The 20961-nt window shown below is 45.6% G+C and overlaps 1 protein-coding gene across 1 annotated transcript; it reads left to right on the forward strand.

Moving 5' to 3' along the window:
* Positions 1-18378: 18378 nt before the first annotated feature.
* Positions 18379-20680, forward strand: TMEM158 (transmembrane protein 158). Its single transcript, XM_066629178.1, has one exon. It carries the CDS (start codon positions 18379-18381, stop codon positions 19318-19320), a length of 942 nt encoding a protein of 313 aa, XP_066485275.1. The 3' UTR covers positions 19321-20680.
* Positions 20681-20961: the final 281 nt, after the last annotated feature.

Here is a 20961-nt window from a genome sequence, read left to right on the forward strand (position 1 = left end):
CTAGAGACAGTGACACCAATGGTATGCTGATTGAATCACTGCCCCCTTCCTCCTGGCTCCTTGCCTGTGCCATTTTAAAAGGCAAAGAGGATGAGGCAGAATGAGGAAGAGGAGCAGCTTGAGCCCACTAGTCTCAGCTCTTTTGTTCCTCACTCTCTCTGCCTTTTGAAATAGCAGGGAATGGGAGCCAGGAGGAGGGTGCCAACAGAGATAAGGAGGTAAAGCGTTCACAGGAAACATCAGTGTGTTGGTGGAGGGTGACTGGACAGGGTGGCAGGGAGAATGTTGGATGACTGGGGGTGATAAGAGCAGCAGGGAGAAATTGCATGGTGTACTTTGTGTACCGTTGGGGAGTGACACCTAACTTCTTAGACTCAGGCACCAGTGAGGCTTGGCCAGGTCTATTAATTTCAGATGCAGACTGTGTTGGAAAAACTGTGTACAGTTGTATATGGCAAGTGCACACAGGTCTGCTTTAACGTGTGCGCCCAGAAAGTTTCAGCCTTTTTGCTCCCTCCCGTGTGTAGAGTGGCCAAAAAACAACAACAAAAGTCCTATGCATTTCTCACACATAATGCTATACATATAGTTTACCTACATGATTTTCCTTCACCTAGAGATTATCCATGCTGTTGGATGTGTAACAGTCCTAAATTTGCTTCATTAGCAGCAAAAGTATCAAGTTTTTTTAAAATCCCATTTTATAAACTTGTCATTAAAATCAACAGCATCTCAGACTTCAGTGAAGGTCTCTCTATAACAAGGCTAGTCTTCCAAAGTATTAAAATAACCATATTTGAAGATGGTCAGTTTTTGTGCAGTGACTGTAGCTGAAACGCCCACTCATTTTTATAGTGCAGTTGGAAGGCAGCTGGTACCTTGTGAATAACAAGCTACACAGAGAAAAGAAAAATCTGTCATTACAGTGTTTTTTTGCACTCTGTGTTCTTTCAGTTCTTGATCGCTAAGTATATTTGCATAACAACAGGATGAACTTTTATTGCTGAAGAAATGGTGTTCCAAATGCTTATTCAGTTCCTCGCTTTCATATAGAGAGCTGCCATACTAAGTCAGACTGTTGGTCCAGCTAGGTCAATATTGTCAGCACAGACTGGCAGCTGTTTCCAGGGTTTCAGACTAGGAATTTTTCTCTGCTCAAGTTTAAGGTGCCCATACCAGAGACTGAATGTGGGTTCTTCTGCATGCGTATGCTCTACCACTGAGCCACAGCTCTTCCCCTAATATTTCTTCTGTCAAAGAAATTTTCTTTCAGTAAAACTGATATGAGTCACTGGTGTAGCTAGAGAGGGTGCAGGGGTAGCAACTGCATCAGGCTGCAAGTTGCCTGAGGGCAACAGCCTGGCTGCCTGCCTGCACAATTGTGCCTCTCTTCACCGTCACTGCTTGCATATCTTGCAAAAAGTGCTGGAAAAAGAGGGGCAGCAGGGAATGCAATCTCTGGCTGCTTGCCCCCCCTTGATCTGGGGGCTTCAGGGGGGGCAAGCAGGAGAGCTGGGGTGCTCCTTTGGGGGGGCTAGGAGTGGGGCGGAGGCAGCAGAGCAAGGGGAGCACGTGGCCAGAGATTCCAATTGCCGCTTGTGCCTCTTGGGAGGGTGAGCAGGAAGGGAGGTGGCATTTCTATTTTTCAAATAAAAAAAAACTATGGGTCTAACACCATATCCTGAAGTGGTGTCACTTCCAGGTGTGATGTGGGGAGTATCATTTTTAACTCTGCCCTAGGCTCCAGCATGGTTAGCTATGCCTCTGGTATGAACTGGTATCTATGAAAACAAAAGCTTGTGTCACTTAATATGATCAATCAATTCTTATTAATTGAAGATCCAACATGTTAATTGTTAATTGGAATTTTGACTGAGCTGTGAAATTATCAGTGCTGGTGATTGGCTGTTTAGCAACATCAGTATCTATTCTTGATTGCTCCCAGTTTGCCCCATTCAGAACTCCCATCAAAGTGGCCCTCTGTATTCACAACTCTGCACTCGCATCTTGTTGTGCATACAAAGATGACCTCTCCAGGGAGGTGAATGAGAGGCAGTGAATAAATGAAAATTTAAATATTTTTAGGTCACTTCTCAGTCTAAGAGAAGTGAATATTCTCTTAGAATATTCTTAGTCTAAGTCTTAGTCCTAGTCTAAGAATATTTATCTTCATAAATATATTACAACCACAATTTAAAACAATAAAATACAAAACAGACTCAACCAACAGCAGTCAACAAAACAATTTTATCAGATGTGGGTGCATTGATAATCCTGTGGCTGGAAGAACTTTCTAGAGTGGAATGGTTCTCTTTATTCTTTGGATATTAATCAGGATAATTTAGTACCCAATCCTATCCAATTTTCCAGCACCAATGCAACCAAAATGCCACCCCAAGGTAATAGAGCGAACATTCCTTTACCTTGGGGAGGCCTCTGTGACTGTTCCCCCACTGCAGGATGTGTGCTCTCCCTGTTGGCATGGCTGCATCAGCACTGGAAAGTTGGAAAAAAATGGCCCTAAATCAGATTTAAATCCCAAATCAGATTTAATGGATGTTAAGCCAAGTGGTGCTCTCAATTAATTCAACAGTTAAAAAAAAATCTCATGTATTCTTTTGAATAAAAGTACGTGTGAAAACTGCAAATTGCAAGCACTATCTTAAAAGAGACAGGAGGGAATGTCTCTTTTGAGATTATGACTGCTACACCACATGCATGAGTCATCTAAAAACAAAGAATATATTCTTCTAGCTTCAGAACTCGTGTTCAAATTCATATGCAAATTTATTGACTAATGAATGAAGTGACTGCAATCCTATGCATGCCTGCTCAGAAGTAAGCTCCACTAAGCTGTAGTGTAGCTCAGGGGGAGGGTCACAGGGATCACAGGGTGGCACTTTTCCAGGGGTGACACTGTTGCCTCTGCCACAGTCATGCCACCCCTGCCATGGTTGCCAGAGTTCTTCCCCCTTCACTAGCTCCCCCCATGTCCCCTCCAAACACAACTGGAGCTCTTCTCTGGTCCTGTCCAGAGGGTGTTGTGGGGCCTTTGGGAGGCCTTAAAACATCACTTCTGGTTTTGCAAAAAAAAAAAAAAAAAGGGAAGTGACATTCTAAGGCCTTCCAGATGTCTTAGAAGGCCTCAGAACACCCTCCAGATACAATTGGAGTACAGCTCCAGTCCTATTCAGAGTGGGGGGGGGTGAGCAAGGGGGAGCAGGACCCTGACAGCCATGGTGAGGATGGCCCAAGTCAGGGGGCAGCCCTGGAAGGTACGCCCCAGGGCAGCACACCTTCCAGCTATGCTGCTGCCATTAGGTTTAATGGGAATGATTCCCAGGTAAGCATGTATAGAATTGCAGTCTCACAGCACAATTCTATGCATACCTATTCAGAAATAATCCCATTGCGTTCAGTGGGACTTAATCTCATGTAAGTGCATTTAGAACTGCAGCCTAAAACTTAACAATTAGGTTTTATCCTATCCTATCCTATCCTATCCTATGAAAACTTACCTGGGAGTGAGTCCCATTGAACTCAGTGAAACTTATTTCTGGACCCAGTAAGGGATGCAAACTGACAGCACTGCGTGAATGAATCTGGCTTCAAAATGAATTACAAGGGGGATGTATCCTAAGAAGTAGAGGGGATTACCTGCAAGCGTTTGTAGACTAATGTTGGTTCTAGAATGCATACAAAACATTCTGGCACTCTGCAGTTTCCATTTGCACCATACTAGGGATGATTAGTGCTTCAGTCATCATTTCGTCTCTATTTCAACCCAGAAAAGCTGTCACAAGCACTTGAAGCCAATCCACAGGAGACAAGGGCAGAAAATACTAATTAATCACTTTGGTGTAAATGTTCAGTTCTAGGGAAGCTTTGTTGCTCATCATCAGATTGTGAGCAATTTCAGAGTTCTGCTCAATCCCATGTTGATCAATAAAATACTGATAAGGAAATCTTTGTGTGTCAGTTATATTTTCTGATGATCTCACAGGAATCTCATTCAGCCCATCAGCTAATAATAGTGTGAAGCTCAGCAGTCCTTTGATAGCAACCCTTTTGGGAAAATATTTGTTTAACTAAACATTAAAGCTTTTCATCAAAACTAGTGGCTTGTTACTTTTCTAAGTTGGCTCTTGTTCTAAGCTTTCCACCCAAACCTTTATTCTTCAAGCTGTCAGTCAAACTTGTTGAATTGTCATGTTCTCACTGCAACTGTCTGTTCTGCTGCCTTGTCAGTGCTCTGTTCATCTGGAAGCACAGAAGGTGCAGAACATTATCTTTTGGCCTAGAAAAGTTCTGATCTAAGGTGCTGTTCACAAATTACATTGAGATATTCTGTGTGCACCTAAAAATGAAATTATTTATTTGTGAAAAATATTTATATGCCGCCTAAGGGTCCCATTAGTTTTATCTAAGAAGTATAAGTACATCAGATACATCATGCAGCCAGGAAATAATTAGAAGGACAAGAGCTACATACACAAATTTAACAAAAACAGTGTAGAAAATTAGGCACCTCAGTGGCGTACCCGGAGGGGGGGCAATGGGGGCAAATGCCCTGAGTGCCAGGCTTGGGGGGGCAATGCTGTGACCAGCTCCCCCCACCACCGGTTTTGTCAGCGTGATTCAGAACTGCACCAATAATGGCTGTGCTCCCACAGGTCTGTGGCAATCAGAATGGCTGAGCAGCCAACCAGCCCAACCAGAAGTGGTGCTCACTGCCTCCTATTTCTGAGATGTTGTTGTGTGCCGGTTCTAGCTTCAATCCTTTTGCACCATTGCACTGCTTCTAAGTAGTGCAAAAGTCATTGGAGATTTTTGGTACCACTGGAAGCCGCACCCAGGAGGCAAGTGCCGATTCCAGGAGGTGGGCAGTGCTCACCTTCTGGGCACCTCTACTAGTGGTGTGAAAAAGCTCCAATGGAGCCTTTTGTGCCACTTAGCAGGGGTGCAAAAGGCTCCATTGGAGCCTGGGCTGCCTCCTTCTTCCCCCCTTTTTTTTCAAAGGGGGAAAAGAGAAGGTGGCATGGAAGTAACTGCAGTCACAATGATGTCACCGCAAGTACTTCCACGTTGGGGGGGGTGACAAACAGGGGGGTGGCCCCTGGTGGGAAAACCACCAGGACTGCCATTGAAGAACCTTTCAAGAAGCATAAAAATTAAGAAACCACAATTATTCCCACTTTATTATATGACTGTGAGACCTGGACTCTAGAGAAACATGATAAACAGAAAATAGTTTTGCCTCATGCTATCTATGTAAAATGATGAGAGTTAGGTGGTGGCAACAATAGAGAAATAATGTCATATGGATCCAAGCAGATGAGAAACAACCTTCAGTGCAGATTTAAAAGCCTAGTTTGGCCATGCACTGTTTGAACATCTCTCACCTAGTCAAGCAAGCATATGATACCAAAAGTACTGGAAAAAGATCAAAAAAGAGGAAGACCAAAGAAAAGATGACTTAGTAACACCCTTGATGACGTGAAATATATAAAATGTAGTTTATCAACTGCCACATGACTTTGTCAATCTCACACAGGATGGCTTAGGGCCCAATCCAGACTAGCCAGCACCAGCCTTCTGCCAGTGCTATGCGTTGAAAACGTGCAGTAAAGCATGTCAGTGATGCTCAATGCTGGCCCCAGCCCATGCTGCGTTAGTGCTAGCTGCATGCTTGTCCAGGCAGCAGAGAGGTGAGTGGGGGTAGGGGGAGGTGTTCTGGGCAGGGGATGGCAGGGGAAAGGCAGAACAGGGCAGGGCAGACTGAGCTCTGCTCAGTAGGATCCAGCTTCCCAGCCTGACATGGGGCCATTTTACTCTGCACCGGCTAAATAGCCAGAGCAGACTTGAGTAGCCCCATTGGGAGGCCTGCTCCCTTACCCAGGTGAAGGGGACAAATGTATCTTTTCCCCAAGGAGCTGCTGGTGGCTGTCCAGTGAGCATGGAATGCAGTGGCAGCCACTTGGGCGCCACTGCTCCCTTGGGTGCCAGGCAGCTCAGGACTGGGCTGCCCATATCATTGAGGATGCTGCTACATTTCAACAGAAATTTGCTTGAGAGAGAGAGAGAGAGAGAGAGAGAGAGAGAGATTCCATTAAAGGGACCATCAAAGAGGCTTACCACCCTGTGTGTGTGTGTGTACACTTCTATACAGAGAGAGAGGTTTTTTTCATTTAAATTGTTTTAATATTACAATTTGAAAGCTAAAATTCTGCAAAAATATAGCAAAAGCCAAAGCAGAACATGAGAAAAGTATGTATACAGCAAACGTGTAACAGAACTTCATCAGACTTTATTTGCTGAAGCTACTAGTTGAGTATACATACATATTCCCCTTTGCCATAGTAAGCACCATATATACTCATCTATAGGTCAAAAAATTTATGCCTAAAAATAGAGCCTGAGATCCTGGGTCAACTTATATCCGGGTTGATGCAATGAATGGGACAGAGTCCTCTGGGAGCTTCTGGGAAGCTTCTGGAGGCTCAGCAGCTGTCTGGCGTGGAAATGGGCTGAGAAGCAGGAAGCAGGTGGAGAAAAGGGAGAAGTTTTATGAGTAATTACAGCATCCAGAGGCAGCCTCTTCTTCAGACAGGAAGAGAAGTGAAGTCGCTTCTGGGAATTGTAGTCTGTATGGGCTGCTGCTATGCAAGTGCAGCACATACTCCTACAAAGTCTCCCCACAATTCCCAGAAGCCCCCTTGTCTCCCTTCCAGATTGGAGAAGAAGGGAAATGCTTCTGTTCTTTTGCTGCTGCCTCTGAACATTCCTGGCAAGTCATTTGCAAAGAATTTCATCCCCCCCCCCCAGTTTAGGGGTCTGATTTTTAAAATCCCAGGATGTGATCCTCATTTCCTTCTGAAACAAGGTCCCAGGCTGCAGTGCACCGTTACTTAAGAATAACACCCATGGAAAGCAGTGGGTCTGCTTCAGAGGAAAGAGGGTTGCAACTGTGCGAAGCTCAGTCCTTGTTGCTTGTCTCCGTGCTGTGAACTGAATTGCACGCTCCCAATTACGTTTTATGTTGCATGTTATATGTAGCACCTCTGGCTTAACACACCAGGCACCTTAAAGAAGGATTTGATTGATGGTTCTACTGGTATGTTGTTTACAGGCACTTACTCTGAAAGTGTTTACACAAATGTTGTGAAGACCAGAATTTTAAAAGTTAATGTCAAAAATGCATTTTATGATCTTTTATTGTATTTTTAATAAATTAGAAACTGTACAGTTTTTAGGTAACAATTACTGGAAGGTTATTTTTCAGGATCTGGCTTCAGGTAAAATCAGACAAAATTACAGTCAGACCTCCCTAAGTTTAACCCACAACTTATCTGGGGGTCATAGAAAATTTCATGATTTGGGGCTCAAAACCTTCCCTCGACTTATCTGTGAGATCGACTTATAGGCACGTGCCTGCAGTAGGTTTCCTTCTGAAAAAGCTTGTGCAGTTTTCCCTCTTCCTCTAAATAAATCTCTCCAGACCTATAGCAGAATGTTATGCATGTCTACAGGGAAGTAAGTCCCACTTAGTAAGTCCCAATCAGATGGCTCCTTATCTGACTCTTTTGATTAATCATAAGGAACGTTGTGTTATTAAACAAGCCAGATTTAATGTCCCTTCAGCAGTAACCTCAGGAAGGTACCATAAGACCCCTCTTCTTGATCGGCTCTGCCATTGTTCTTTGCTCCAGGTTGAGACCCTCTCCCATATATTTTTCTCTTGTCCAATTCATTAGGCTATGCGCTTTATTTATATAGAACCTAATCTAGCTAAGAAGAATGGGCTCCCAGGGCAGATGAAACATATATTTATTAAATGACGGCCCAGTAGACATGTTGCAGGGCACTGCTAATTTCCTTTTGTAGAGAAGTATGGAAAGAGATTGGTGTAATGTTTATTTGTATGGATTGTTTGCATTTTAACCCTAAAATTCATGTGACCTTTATCTTATTTTAATCTTATTTTTATTTTATTTTTTAATGCATTATTTCTCTTTACATCTTATTTTACTTTATGGCTCATTTGTTGGAACTTGAGTTAATGCCAATAAAGGTCTCTAAATCTAAATCTAGTTCAATGGGCAGCTTATGCCTAGGTAAGTGTATACAGAATTTTAGCCCTAGTCAGCTAGGATCTTTCAACTCAGAGGGGAATAACTGGAGCTGTGCCTGGAAACAATTGCCACCTAATTAACGTATCAATGCACCTGTTCCAAGGATAGCCTTAATTAAAACTTGGCTTTCCTCAACCCTTCATGCTAAAATGTCAAAGGGATTGCTTATTTTCACAGCTCAACTCCTTTTTGGCATAACATTTATTTTGTCTATTCTTGTATTTGTCATGTCCCAGTCTGGTGAAAGACAGGTTCGCAGTTAAGCCACTTCTCATTTGTGTATTTGCACAGGGACAGGTGACAATTTCTCCCAGGAGGTGACAGATACATTGTTCAAGGAGCCCAGAGCCACGAAGGGGCATGCGAGTGAGCAAACCAATTATGAGTTTTGAATTTTTATCTTCAAATATGATGAAATACAAATGAGTGCAGTACTTCACCACCTAGTCTGAAATGGGTTTCTTTTTCTGTTTCCCTCATCTCCCACCCCATTCCTAAGCTAAGGAAGAGAAATACTGTACTTACTAGACATCTGGTAATTGCATGAATCTGGTAATTGCATGAATCTGGTAATTGCATGAAGCTTCAGATTTGGATGCTAATTTACAGTCAATGAACCACTGTTCAAGCAGCCCAGAGGCAGAGAGATGCATGCATCAGGTGGAATGAAAGGAAGGGAATTCAACTCATCATCACCTTAGGGCAGTGGTTCCCAATGTTTTTTCACTAGTGTAACCCTTGGCAGCCCATTTCCATAAATTGTACCCCTCATATTAGCAAAGTGCTTATAATTAATATAGTTGCTGTTATTTCAAATTTATGTTTTCAACCTGGGAAACTATAGGCTGATCAGCCTAACATCTATACTGGGTAAGATGGTGGAATGCCTCATCAAAGATAGAATCTCAAAACACATAGACGAACAGGCCTTGCTGAGGGAGAATCAGCATGGCTTCTGTAAGGGTAAGTCTTGCCTCACAAACCTTTTAGAATTCTTTGAAAAGGTAAACAGGCATGTGGATGTGGGAGAACCCATGGACATTATATATCTGGACTTTCAGAAAGCGTTCGTCATGGTCCCTCACCAAAGGCTACTGAAAAAACTCCACAGTCAGGGAAGTAGAGGGCAGGTCTTCTACTGGATTGAGACCTGGTTGAAGACCAGGAAGCAGAGAATGGGTGTCAATGGGCAATTTTCACAATGGGGAGAGGTGGAAAGTGGTGTGCCCCAAGGATCTGTCCTGGGACCGGTGCTCTTCAACCTCTTCATAAATGACCTGGAGACAGGGTTGAGCAGTGTGGTGGCTAAGTTTGCGGACGACACCAAACTTTTCCGAGTGGTGAAGACCAGAAGTGATTGTGAGGAGCTCCAGAAGGATCTCTCCAAACTGGCAGAATGGGCAGCAAAATGGCAGATGCGTTTCAATGTAAGTAAATGTAAAGTCATGCACATTGGGGCAAAAAATCAAAACTTCACATATAGGCTAATGGGTTCTGAGCTGTCTGTGACAGATCAGGAGAGAGATCTTGGGGTGGTGGTGGACAGGTCGATGAAAGTGTCGACCCAATGTGCGGCGGCAGTAAAGAAGGCCAATTCTATGCTTGGGATCATTAGAAAAGGTATTGAGAACAAAACGGCTAATATTATAATGCCGTTGTACAAATCGATGGTAAGGCCACACCTGGAGTATTTCATCCAGTTCTGGTCGCCACATCTCAAAAAGGACATGGTGGAAATGGAAAAGGTGCAAAAGAGAGTGACTAAGATGATTACTGGGCTGGGGCACCTTTCTTATGAGGAAAGGCTACGGCATTTGGGCCTCTTCAGCCTAGTAAAGAGATGCCTGAGGGGGGACATGATTGAGACATACAAAATTATGCATGGGAAAGATAAAGTGGATAGAGAGATGCTCTTTACACTCTCGCATAACACCAGAACCAGGGGACATCTACTAAAATTGAGTGTTGGGAGAGTTAGGACAGACAAAAGAAAATATTTCTTTACTCAGCGTGCGGTTGGTCTGTGGAACTCCTTGCCGCAGGATGTGGTGACGGCATCTGGTCTGGATGCCTTTAAAAGGGGATTGGACAAGTTTCTGCAGGAAAAATCCATTATGGGTTACAAGCCATGATGTGTATGTGCAAACTCCTGATTTTAGAAATGGGCTATGTCAGAATGCCAGATAACTAGGATGCAGGTCTCTTGTTATAATAATAATAATAATAATAATAATAATAATAATAATAATAATAATAATAATATAATATAATATACAGTATTTATATACCGCCTTTCTTGGTCTTTATTCAAGACTTTATTCAAGGCGGTTTACATAGGCAGGCTTATTAAATCCACGCAGGGATTTTTACAAATTGAAAGAAGGTTCTTTCTTTCAAGAACCACTACATTCAAGGTGTTACACTCCGATCTGGTTTAACATTCTGGCCTCCATCCTCCCACGCTCCGAGCAGATGGAACAGCTCAGCTGCAGCTTGCCAGCTGCTTCAAGGTCGCACGGTGCCGGTGGCCTCGAACTGGCGACCTTGTGGATGTTAATCTTCAGGCAATGGAGGCTCTACCCTCTAGACCAGACCTCCTGCCCTATCTGGTGTGATATCTGGTGTGTTCCCTGGGGCATTTGGTGGGCCGCTATGAGATACAGGAAGCTGGACTAGATGGGCCTATGGCCTGATCCAGTGGGGCTGTTCTTATGTCCATGAAGTTGGATCAGTATGCAATTTGATGACCAAAATCTAGCAGTTGGTGGGGCTTTCACAGTGAACTAGCTGCCTTCCTTCCTGTCTTGCCAGCCCCTCAAGACATTCTAATACAGATCTGCCTTTTTCTGACATTCTTTTTTGGGTACTCTTAAGGTCCTGGCAAGTACCCCTGGAGGTACATGTACCCCAGATTGGGAACCACTGCCTTGGGGGATTCAACTCAGCATCACCCTTGCTCCCTGCAGAACAATGCTTATTCTATATATATGAACATTCTATGTTAAGCATGCAGTTCAAGATTTTCAAGCAGCCCAGCAGTATGTTTATTCTGTTAAGCATACTGATAAGCATGCAGCTCAAGATTATACTGGTTATTTCAAGTGAAACTATGAAAGTAAGCCTCTCTTGCTTCTGCAGCTCCTATTCATGCAAACCTCTCCTCTGTCCATCCTCTTTCCCAGTTTTCCTCAGCAACTCTGATGTTCTCCTCTTTTTCTCATTCTATGGAATCTCTTCCTGTTCTAGCACCATGCTTCTCTTGGCTTATTCTTTCAGGTCCAAGGGTCCTCCTTCCTTGAAACCCAGTTTCTTTCACCCATATTCTGGTTCACTCTTTCTCAGCCAATAGCCTGCCTTGGTTTCTGTGACATTAGGCCAGTTTGGATAATCAATAATAATAATATTTTGGATCATCAGCTATTATCAGCTGCTATTATCTCCATATTGCAACCGAGGCTGAGCAACTACCTAGTGAGTTCATAGTAGATGTGAAATGTGGATGGGGAAAGTTCTGATGTGTAATTTACAGCTTAATCCTACCTAACTCCTGAACGGTGATGTAGCAGTAACTGCTGCATCCTGCATAGGAGGGGGTTGCCTCTGGAGGCCTTCTTGGGGGAAAAGGAAACATTTGTTTCCTTACTCTTGCTGCCACAATAATCTTGCTGGCGCCAAGTCCACATGGTCCTGTGAAGACGAATCAAGCCCAGGAAGGGGGTGAAGATTCAGGAGATATTGCTGCCGCCAAACACGCCCCCTCCCTTGGCCCAATCCACCCTCCTTGCCACACCTATTGCCTACCCGTTCTGCCTACTGCCCACCCCACCGTTCCCCAATGGCGTAGCTAAGGCAGTGCAGGGGGTAGCAGCTGCACTGGGCATCAGGTCTTAGGGGGGCAACAAGCTGAGCTTGACTCTAGTGACCAAAATTATGAAAATCTTGGTATGTATGAATAATACCATCATGTTATAAATCATTGGAAAGGTAATTTAATGCAGAGTGCAATGAAACAAACTGCACTGGAATATCTGTATTCTATCAAAAGTTATGGCCAATTAACCAGAAAATGAAAACAACTGTCTTGTGGAACAAAAAGTGGATTTGCTTAACTCCAAACTGACCTATAAGATTGTTCCTAGTGCCAATGAGATATTATGATACAGAATGGAACCAATAATTTTTTATTGGGGGGGGGGGAGCTACAAAATCTTCTTTAACTCCAGGTAGCAGATAGATGCCTTAGCTATGCCACTGACTGGGGGAAGGCAGCAGAGCAAGTGGTGGTGAGCTGCTGGGGGGAGGAGGTGAGTTCCTCCCAAGTTTCACTTTTTAAAAAGCTGGGGCATGATGTCACTTCCGGTTTTGACATCACTTCCAGGGCAACATTTTGAGCTTGGCACCGGGCTACATGCTCATTAGCTATGCCACTGCCCCCCCCCCTTGCACGGCCCTATCTCCTGCAGTGGGTGTCCACCATGTGGAGCTGGCCACTTGCTGCTTTTGGCAGCAGCCAGCCCATATGCCCTAGTGGGTTGCCAGAAAGCATGTTACACCACCGGAACACTTGTTCTAGAAACATAACATGCTTTCAGGATTGGGCCATCAGTCTCTTAACCAGTAAGCTACACCTGTTCTGCATTCCCTGAAGTTCCATCATCATCATCATAACTCAGGGTACACTTCAAAATATATACCTGATACACCCTCTGCTCACTCTTGTTGAACAGTCTACTTCTACAGTTTTGTGAGGCAGATTACTGCAAACAGAAGACAGAATTATGAGTAACTCTTTAACTGCAAAATAATGAATATGAAAGAGTACAAAAAATTATCACTGCTTCCTTAATAATATAAATCTAACAATTTAATTGCCACTTTTATTTTTCCTGCAATTGATTTCATGTTCAGATCTCTTATGTTGGAATTAACTGTTCTCCTGCTCTAAGGCTCCAAAGATGAATCATTTATGAATGTAAATCAGAGCAGTGACCTACCAGGCAGGGGTTATTCTTGTTTTCTCAAGGCTGCTGGAAACTACCACTTGGAAACAATATATTCCTTTTTTCAGAAGATCTCTTCTGAAATACTTGTTGCAAGAAACATGTATAGCCATATACAAGATTATTCAAAGCACCTTCTTCCATAGTTAGTTTTCCCTTAATCTTTGGGTCTGCAATACAAAAATAGCAGATAAATGTACCTATCTATTGTTGTACTATAAAATACACACACCTTGATGGAATTCTTTTGTGTTGTTGAACCTTCAGTCCTTGAGCGTTCCTTACTGCCATCAGGCAGTAAGGAACTTACCTGCAGGGGAGGAAAAAAAAAGAAAGAAAATTGCCTGACACTTGCTTTAAGCTGTAGCTGGTAAGAATGGGCAAGTAACAACTTGCTCCATTGCAGCTACTGCAATGTCTTGTTAGTAGTTCTTCTCTCCTTCCTATAGGAAGTCCTTGTCCCTTACTAATATACTTGGAGCACAAGTTGCACTAGCCTTTGTCTCATGCGCCTGTCAAAGCTGTGTGAAATACGCATATGCATGTGAAGTTGTCTATTTAAAACAATATTCTAGAAATGAAGATGATACTGAAATAAGCTACTACAAGGTCAGGGAGATGGAGCATTTTCTTTATAAAAGAAGGAATAAGCCGTTGGGGATTATTGCTCAGAAAGGGAAGGGATGTATAAAATCCTGAATGGGCAGTGAACTTATTCACTCTCAGAACAAGAGAATTTGGAGGCATCCAATGACACAGATAAGAACATAAGAACAGCCCCACTGGATCAGGTCATAGGCCCATCTAGTCCAGCTTCCTGTATCTCCCATCGGCCCCACCTAATGCCCCAGGGAACACACCAGATAACAAGAGTCCTGCTGCATCCTGGTGCCCTCCCTTGCATCTGACATAGCCCATTTCTAAAATCAGGAGGTTGCACATACACATCATGGCTTGTAACCCATAATGGATTTTTCCTCCAGAAACTTGTCCAATCCCCTTTTAAAGGCATCCAGACCAGATGCCGTCACCACATCCTGCGGCAAGGAGTTCCACAGACCAACCGCATGCTGAGTAAAGAAATATTTTCTTTTGTCTGTCCTAACTCTCCCAACACTCAATTTTAGTGGATGTCCCCTGGTTCTGGTGTTATGTGATAGTGTAAAGAGCATCTCTCTATCCACTCTGTCCATCCCCTGCATAATTTTGTATGTCTCAATCATGTCCCCCCTCAGGCGTCTCTTTACTAGGCTGAAGAGGCCCAAACACTGTAGCCTTTCCTCATAAGGAAGGTATCCCACCCCAGCAATCATCTTAGTTGCTCTCTTTTGCAACAAAAGAAATGAACAAATGAACGAATGAAAGAAAGATGGCAAAAGAAGTATTTTTATCCAGCGCATAATTCATTTATGGAATTCATTACCCATAGGATGTTCTGATGGCCATGAGCATTAGACAATCCATGGAGATAAATCTATCAGGGGCTATGCTCCATGCTATCTAAGGGTATATTTGAATATAAATAAGTGCATAAATACATTATAAATCATATCTGAAATTTATATGCCCACTGATTTTTTTTTTATTCAAAATTAGACAGAGGATAGGGTGTCAGTATTAGGCTGATAAGTAATGGGAAAGGAGTGATAATGACAACAGAGACAATGTTTATTAGAAAACACTGAATACTGCCTTTACCCTCTTGCCAGAGAAGTGCTCATGGTGATGAACATAGGGGAAAAAATAGATCCAATTAAAAAAACTCATGGAACTATAAACACCTCCACAAAAATAACATAACTATTAGTGCAATCCTGTCTACTGCTAGTGCTGTTGCAGCACCTGTTTCCGCCATCACAAACATTCCATAAAGCATGTTTTTGTGAAGATTTGCACATAAGCAATATTGGCCCTGCTTGGTACTGCATCAGAATCTTTGGCGGCGGTGGACGTGAGTACACTAAGCAGAGCAGGGGCTGGGTAAGGGTGAAATGGAGGTGGGGAGGGTGGAATGCAGGCTGTATCCTATCTTCCCTCCTGGGCCTGGAGGCCCTACATGGGGCTTCTTGGACTTGCGCCAGTAAATTAGCTGGTGCAGATCCAAGTAGCCCCATTAGGAAAGCTGGACTTGACACAGGGGAAGAGGAAAACTATCCGAAGACCTCCAGCCTGCTCCTAAACTGCACTGGATATGGCACAGGCCACTTCGCCCAGCTGCACCAGTGCAGGTAAGGATTGGGCTTTATGACTGCAATCCTATGCACACTGGGAGTAAAGCCCACTAACAAAATAGAACTTATTTCTCAATAAACATGCACAGGATTGCACTATAAGAGAACAGAAAATACACATATAAACTTGGGCCCTGAAGGTTAAACAGAGCACAAAAGTTTTCAGCAGAACCATGGAAGTAATGGAGCCAACACTAGAACCAGGAGCTCCATACCTTGGGTGCCACTGCTGAGAAGGCCCTTTTGCACACCACTGATCAACACAGCTGGCCAAAAGTGAGACATGCAAGAAGGCCCTCTCAGCTGATCTCAGAAGATGGGAAATTTCATTGGGGGGGGGGGAAGGAAATCTTTCAAGCACAATACAGGTTGGGTCTCATTATTCCCAGAACTTACAGGAGGACAAAAATTAAAGCAAATCCATTTAAAAAACAATGTCTCTTTGCTAGGCAATTTAAAAACAGCCTTGCTGACCTTTCAGATGTAAGACAGAGTCATTAGGCAGATAATTCCGCAATCAGTCTCTCTCCAGGCACTTAGAAAGACTTCACTCCAAGGCAGTGACCCCTCCCTTCACATAGAGCACAATGCTGGGAAAGAATGCAAAGTGATTATCTTTCTTTCACATATTCAGGGGAAAGGGAGGGGTCACTTGCCTTGAAGTGAAACTGTTCTAAGTGCCTGGAGAGAGAATGATTGATGGACTGTCAGCTGGCTGCCCTCACTCACATTAACAAGGCTATGTTAAACAACTTTTTCCCTTTAATTTAAAGGGCTCTTCTCATTGCATTGACATAAAATCACGGGTGAAAACTCCATGGAAAATTAGGTTACACCTGTAATTCCAAGTCTTTTAAAGATATTAAGGTCAAAATCAGCAGATTGAACTGCACCCAGAAATAAATCAGGTAACCAACGTACTAGGATAGTGGACATCATAAAAAGGATAAGACAAAAGGGAATATGTGACGCAGTTGATTGCATGTTCCAATACTATGTGTGCATATTTCATACGTGAATCACTTGCTCATATTTTACACTTGGGGGGCACATGCCTAACTGTAACTGTAAATTACAATATGCAGTTGGAACCTGATGCTTCAAAAACAAGTGCAGAGCTGAGGTTCAGGACAGAGTAAGCCACAAAAAACAACTCCTCTCCTCAGTGCCTAACAGTAGCCTTAAAAATTCCTCACTGAAATGTGAAGGAGTCAGAGAAATAAGTTCTCTGCAAAGCTGTGTGGGCACCTACCTATCAATTATGAGAAGCAATGAAATGTGTAAGCTAGGTAGACAGATGTCATTCAGTTACAATCTATGCAATGCACTTTGCATGGAAAAGATGAAAAGGAATTGTGCACTTTAAAACCATTGCTGTCTTTAATCCATTTCTGCCCAGCCCACAGGTGTACACATTTGATCCCTGTTGCATACATGCAACGCTGGACAGAAATGGCTTAAGCATGCAATTAAGGGGCTGTCCCTTGTTTGGTTTATGAGTCCTTTGGAGTCCTTTGAAAAGATCCCTTTACTACCTCATGCTACTGTGCAGATCCAGCATCAGCCACTGACTGCAAAAATTGCTTGGTTTCCTTGCTTTTTGGTGCTTCAGCTGTCCTAGACCCATCCCCTAAAATTTGTACCATGTATTTATTTTAATTGTTGCTCTACTTAATATTTTTTTTTTCCTGGAACAGAAGCCTGAAGCTTCAAACAAGGTTGGATTTGGTTGATTAAAACGGTGTTTTCTAAACTGGGAAGTACAGTGGGAAATAATGTGTGTTGATTAGAATGCAAAGAAGCTGGCAGTTGTGCAGACTGGAGATAATTGCCTTGCAGAGACTGTGAGAGGCAGGTCCCTGAGGAAGCTCAGGGAGGCGTGTGGGTCATCAGGGCATGTCCACAGCATAGAGCAATGTTTCTCCTCCATCTATACCACTTTGTATGGGTCACATATTCGAAGTACCACCTGAAGTAACTGGTGATGAAGTAATTGCCAGTAACCTCTGGGTTGGGAGACTAAATGCCACATGACAAAACACCAGTAACAGGCTCAGGGTGGATGGGAGGGCTTTCTTGAGCACACAAAAAGCATGCCTTGGAGCTCTGCCCACCAAGCCGACTGTTTTATCACATCACATCATGATGCTTGTTTTGTTGCAGGGTTGCAAGTGTCTGGGGGTCCCATGAGTACCACCAGACCAGGGGCGCAGAGCCTCCCCATCTGAGTCCTTTGAAAAGTGGGGAGGTGAGATTGTGTGTGCTTGCATACCTCCCACAGCTTCGGTGGGGAGGCTCTGCCTCACCTGCCTCCCCACCTACCGCATGTCTCTGCAGCAGACATCACCTCAAGTACAACAGGTGGTCAGGGAGGTGGGGTGTGTGGGGAGGCAGGTGAGACAGACCCTCCCCACTGGAGTCCTCTGAAAGGTGCCGCTGCTGTGTGAGGCGCCCAAGCACCCACGCGCAGTGGGTGCTTGGCCGCCTCACACAGCGGCTGCACTTTTCAAAGGACTGCAGTGGGGAGGCTCTGCCTCACCTGCCTCCCCACACGTCCCTGTGAGAAACACTGGCCCAGAGGCTCTTCTCTGAGAAGAGCAGGGCTGGGAACATTTACCTCAGAAGCAACAGGCGAGCGAGAGCCTTCGCCTGGTGAGGGGGGAGGGGGAATCCTTCGCAGTGACGACATCAGGGAACTCCCCTCCGGTGGGGGCAGCGCGAGGGAATCCTGTGGCCACTGCCTGCCTGGAAGGGGCAGAGGGAGGAAGTGGCGGGCTCTCCTGCGCACACCGAGGTGGGCTTGGCCGCTCTCGGCAAGGCTGAGCGTGGGGAGGGGAAGGGAAGGTGGGAGCTGCCGGTGGCGCCTCCCTCGACGGCGCCAGCCTCGCTCCCACCCCCTCTCCCCGGGAAGGGAAGCGTGCCTGCTCTCCTTCCAAATGGCCACGAGCAGCCTCCGCCGCCGCGCCATGCAGCCTCCTCGGGCGCCGCTGCCGCCGCTCCTCTAAGCCCCATGCCATGCTGCTGCCGCTGTTCCCGGCGCTGCTGGCCGCCCTGGCGCCCCCGCTCCCGTGCCGAGGCTGGTCTCCTCCCTCGGGCGCTCCACGCTCCGGGCAAGAGGAGCCGCCGGAGCAGCTCACGCTGCCGCCTCTGAACTCCTCCGCCGCCGCCGCGCCCAAGCCCTTCGCAGAGGCGGCCACGGACTTCCAAGACGGCGCTGCTGAGACGGCGGGGGCGGGCGACCCCCGAGCGGCCACCAGCGCGGCTCCTGCTGCCGCCGCCGCCGCCCCTTCTCCCGGGCCGCCCCGCCCAGCGCCTGTGCCGCCGCCGCCGCCCCGCGAGGAGCCCCCCTGCAACATCAGCGTGCAGCGGCAGATGCTGAGCTCGCTGCTGGTGCGCTGGAGCCCGCTGGGCCTGCACTGCGACCTCGTGCTCTTCTCCACCGGCAGCCCCGGCGGGCGCGCCTTCTTCTCGGCCGCCTTCCACCGCGTCGGGCCGCCCCCGCTGGTCATCGAGCACGTCGGGCTGGCGGCGGGGGGCGTGCAGCAGGACCTGCGCCTCTGCGTGGGCTGCAGCTGGGCGCGGGGCAGGCGCGTGGGGCGCCTCCGCCCGGGCGCCCCCGGCCCGCCCTCGACGTCCTCCGCCGCCCTCTTCGCCGCCCTGCCCGCGCCGGACCACCCCGGGCAGTCCTGGCAGCAGGGCGAGCGGCTCCACTTCTGCTGCCTGGACTTCAGCCTGGAGGAGCTGAAGGGCGACCCCGGCTGGGGCATGAACCGCAAGCCCATCGAGTCCACCCTGGTGGCCTGCTTCATGACGCTCGTCATCATCGTCTGGAGCGTGGCCGCCCTCATCTGGCCCGTGCCCATCATCGCCGGCTTCCTGCCCAACGGCATGGAGCAGCGGAGGAGCGCCGCCACCTCGGGGGGCATCTCCGGGGCAGCCTCTGGGGCCGCGAAGTGACCCCCCTCCCCGTCGCGGCTGCAGTCCTGTCCACACTTACCCTGGAGTAAGCCCCATTGACTACTGCTGAGTAGACATGCAGAGCACTGGGCTCGCAGGCTGCAGTCCTAGCCACGGTTACCTGGGAGTAAGACCCCTTGACTACAGCGGGACTAACTTCTGAACAGACCTACATAGGATTGGGCTTTTCCTTTGGCTCACCTTCACTGCTTCTTCGTCATCTGATCTAACCATTTCTTAGGCTGCAGTCCTGTCTATACTTCCCTGGGAGTAAGCTCCCTTGACTATAATGGGATCTACTTCTGAGAAGACATGCAGAGGATTGGGCTCTCAGGCTGCAATCCTAGCCACACTTTTCTGGGAGTAAGCTCCATTGACTATAATGGAACCTACTTCTGAGAAGACATGCAGAGAATTTGGCTCTCAGGCTGCAATCCTAGCCACACTTTCCTGGGAGTAAGCTCCATTGACTATAATGGGACCTACTTCTGAGAAGACATGCAGAGAATTTGGCTCTCAGGCTGCAATCCTAGCCACACTTTCCTGGGAGTAAGCTCCATTGACTATAATGGGACCTACTTCTGAGAAAACATGCAGGGGATTGGGCTCTCAGGCTGCAATCCTAGCCACACTTTCCTGGGAGTAAGCTCCATTGACTATAATGGGACTTACTTCTGAGAAAACATGCAGAGGATTGGGCTCTCAGGCTGCAATCCTAGCCACACTTTCCTGGGAGTAAGCTCCATTGACTATAATGGGACTTATTTCTGAGAAAGGCATAGGATTTTCTCTGGGGCGCTAGTTGGGCCTCTCCATCAGGGACCCTCTCTGGTTATCATCCTTATTTTGTAATGTTTAAAAGGAATATATTTTGTAGAGATGATGTTCAAGGCAAGCCAACTTTTCGGGGTTGGATGCAGAAGACTAGACCCCTCTGGAAATCTTAAAGCTGGAAGGTTCCTGGCCAGTGAATCTTGTAAGAGAACATCCCACCCACCCACTTCTTTTCACCCCTGCTTCTAACCTAAAATGAAAAAGGGAATTTATAGATATATTTCTCATGTGCTCAAATTCATATCTGAAGAAATGACCAAAACCTGTGTATTTGCTTTATATATTTAAAAAAGAAAAAAACTCTTTGAAGTCAATATTTTAGTAAAGACCACGCACACACTTTGCAGTAGTTGTACGTCAGAGTACTTATTTGTATATGAATAACTTTTTGTCTTTGCAGATTTTTATTTACTAAAAGAGGAAACTTTTTGGGGGCAGGATTTAAATTTGCTAACACAAAACTATCTGTATAGTGATATAGAGAGTTATTGGAGAACCTGAACTTTAATTACTCTTTTACAATACAACATGTGTATTTCTTATTAGAGATAATGTGTGATTATTATTGTAAGTCTGTTTCGTTATATGAATACAGAAATTTTCTTTGTGTTTAGACCTCGAATGGTTTTTTTGTTGTGTGTTGTTTGGAGTGGTTTTTATATGACTTTGCAGATTTCCTGTATATTCAAGGTAAATCAGGTCTAAGTAAGAACAAAGGCTGCTATACCACTCTCCTTGTAATTATCCCCCAGTTCTTGTGGGATAGCAAGTTACAATCCCACCCCACTCCAGCTTCTGATTTGTTCC

This window comes from Tiliqua scincoides, chromosome 5 (assembly GCF_035046505.1).
Source record: "Tiliqua scincoides isolate rTilSci1 chromosome 5, rTilSci1.hap2, whole genome shotgun sequence".
Taxonomy (NCBI): Eukaryota; Metazoa; Chordata; class Lepidosauria; order Squamata; family Scincidae; genus Tiliqua; species Tiliqua scincoides.

Bases quoted from the DNA above. Each gene is read 5' to 3' on its own strand.
- TMEM158 (XM_066629178.1), top strand. From the start codon at position 18,379: ATGCTGCTGCCGCTGTTCCCGGCGCTGCTGGCCGCCCTGGCGCCCCCG.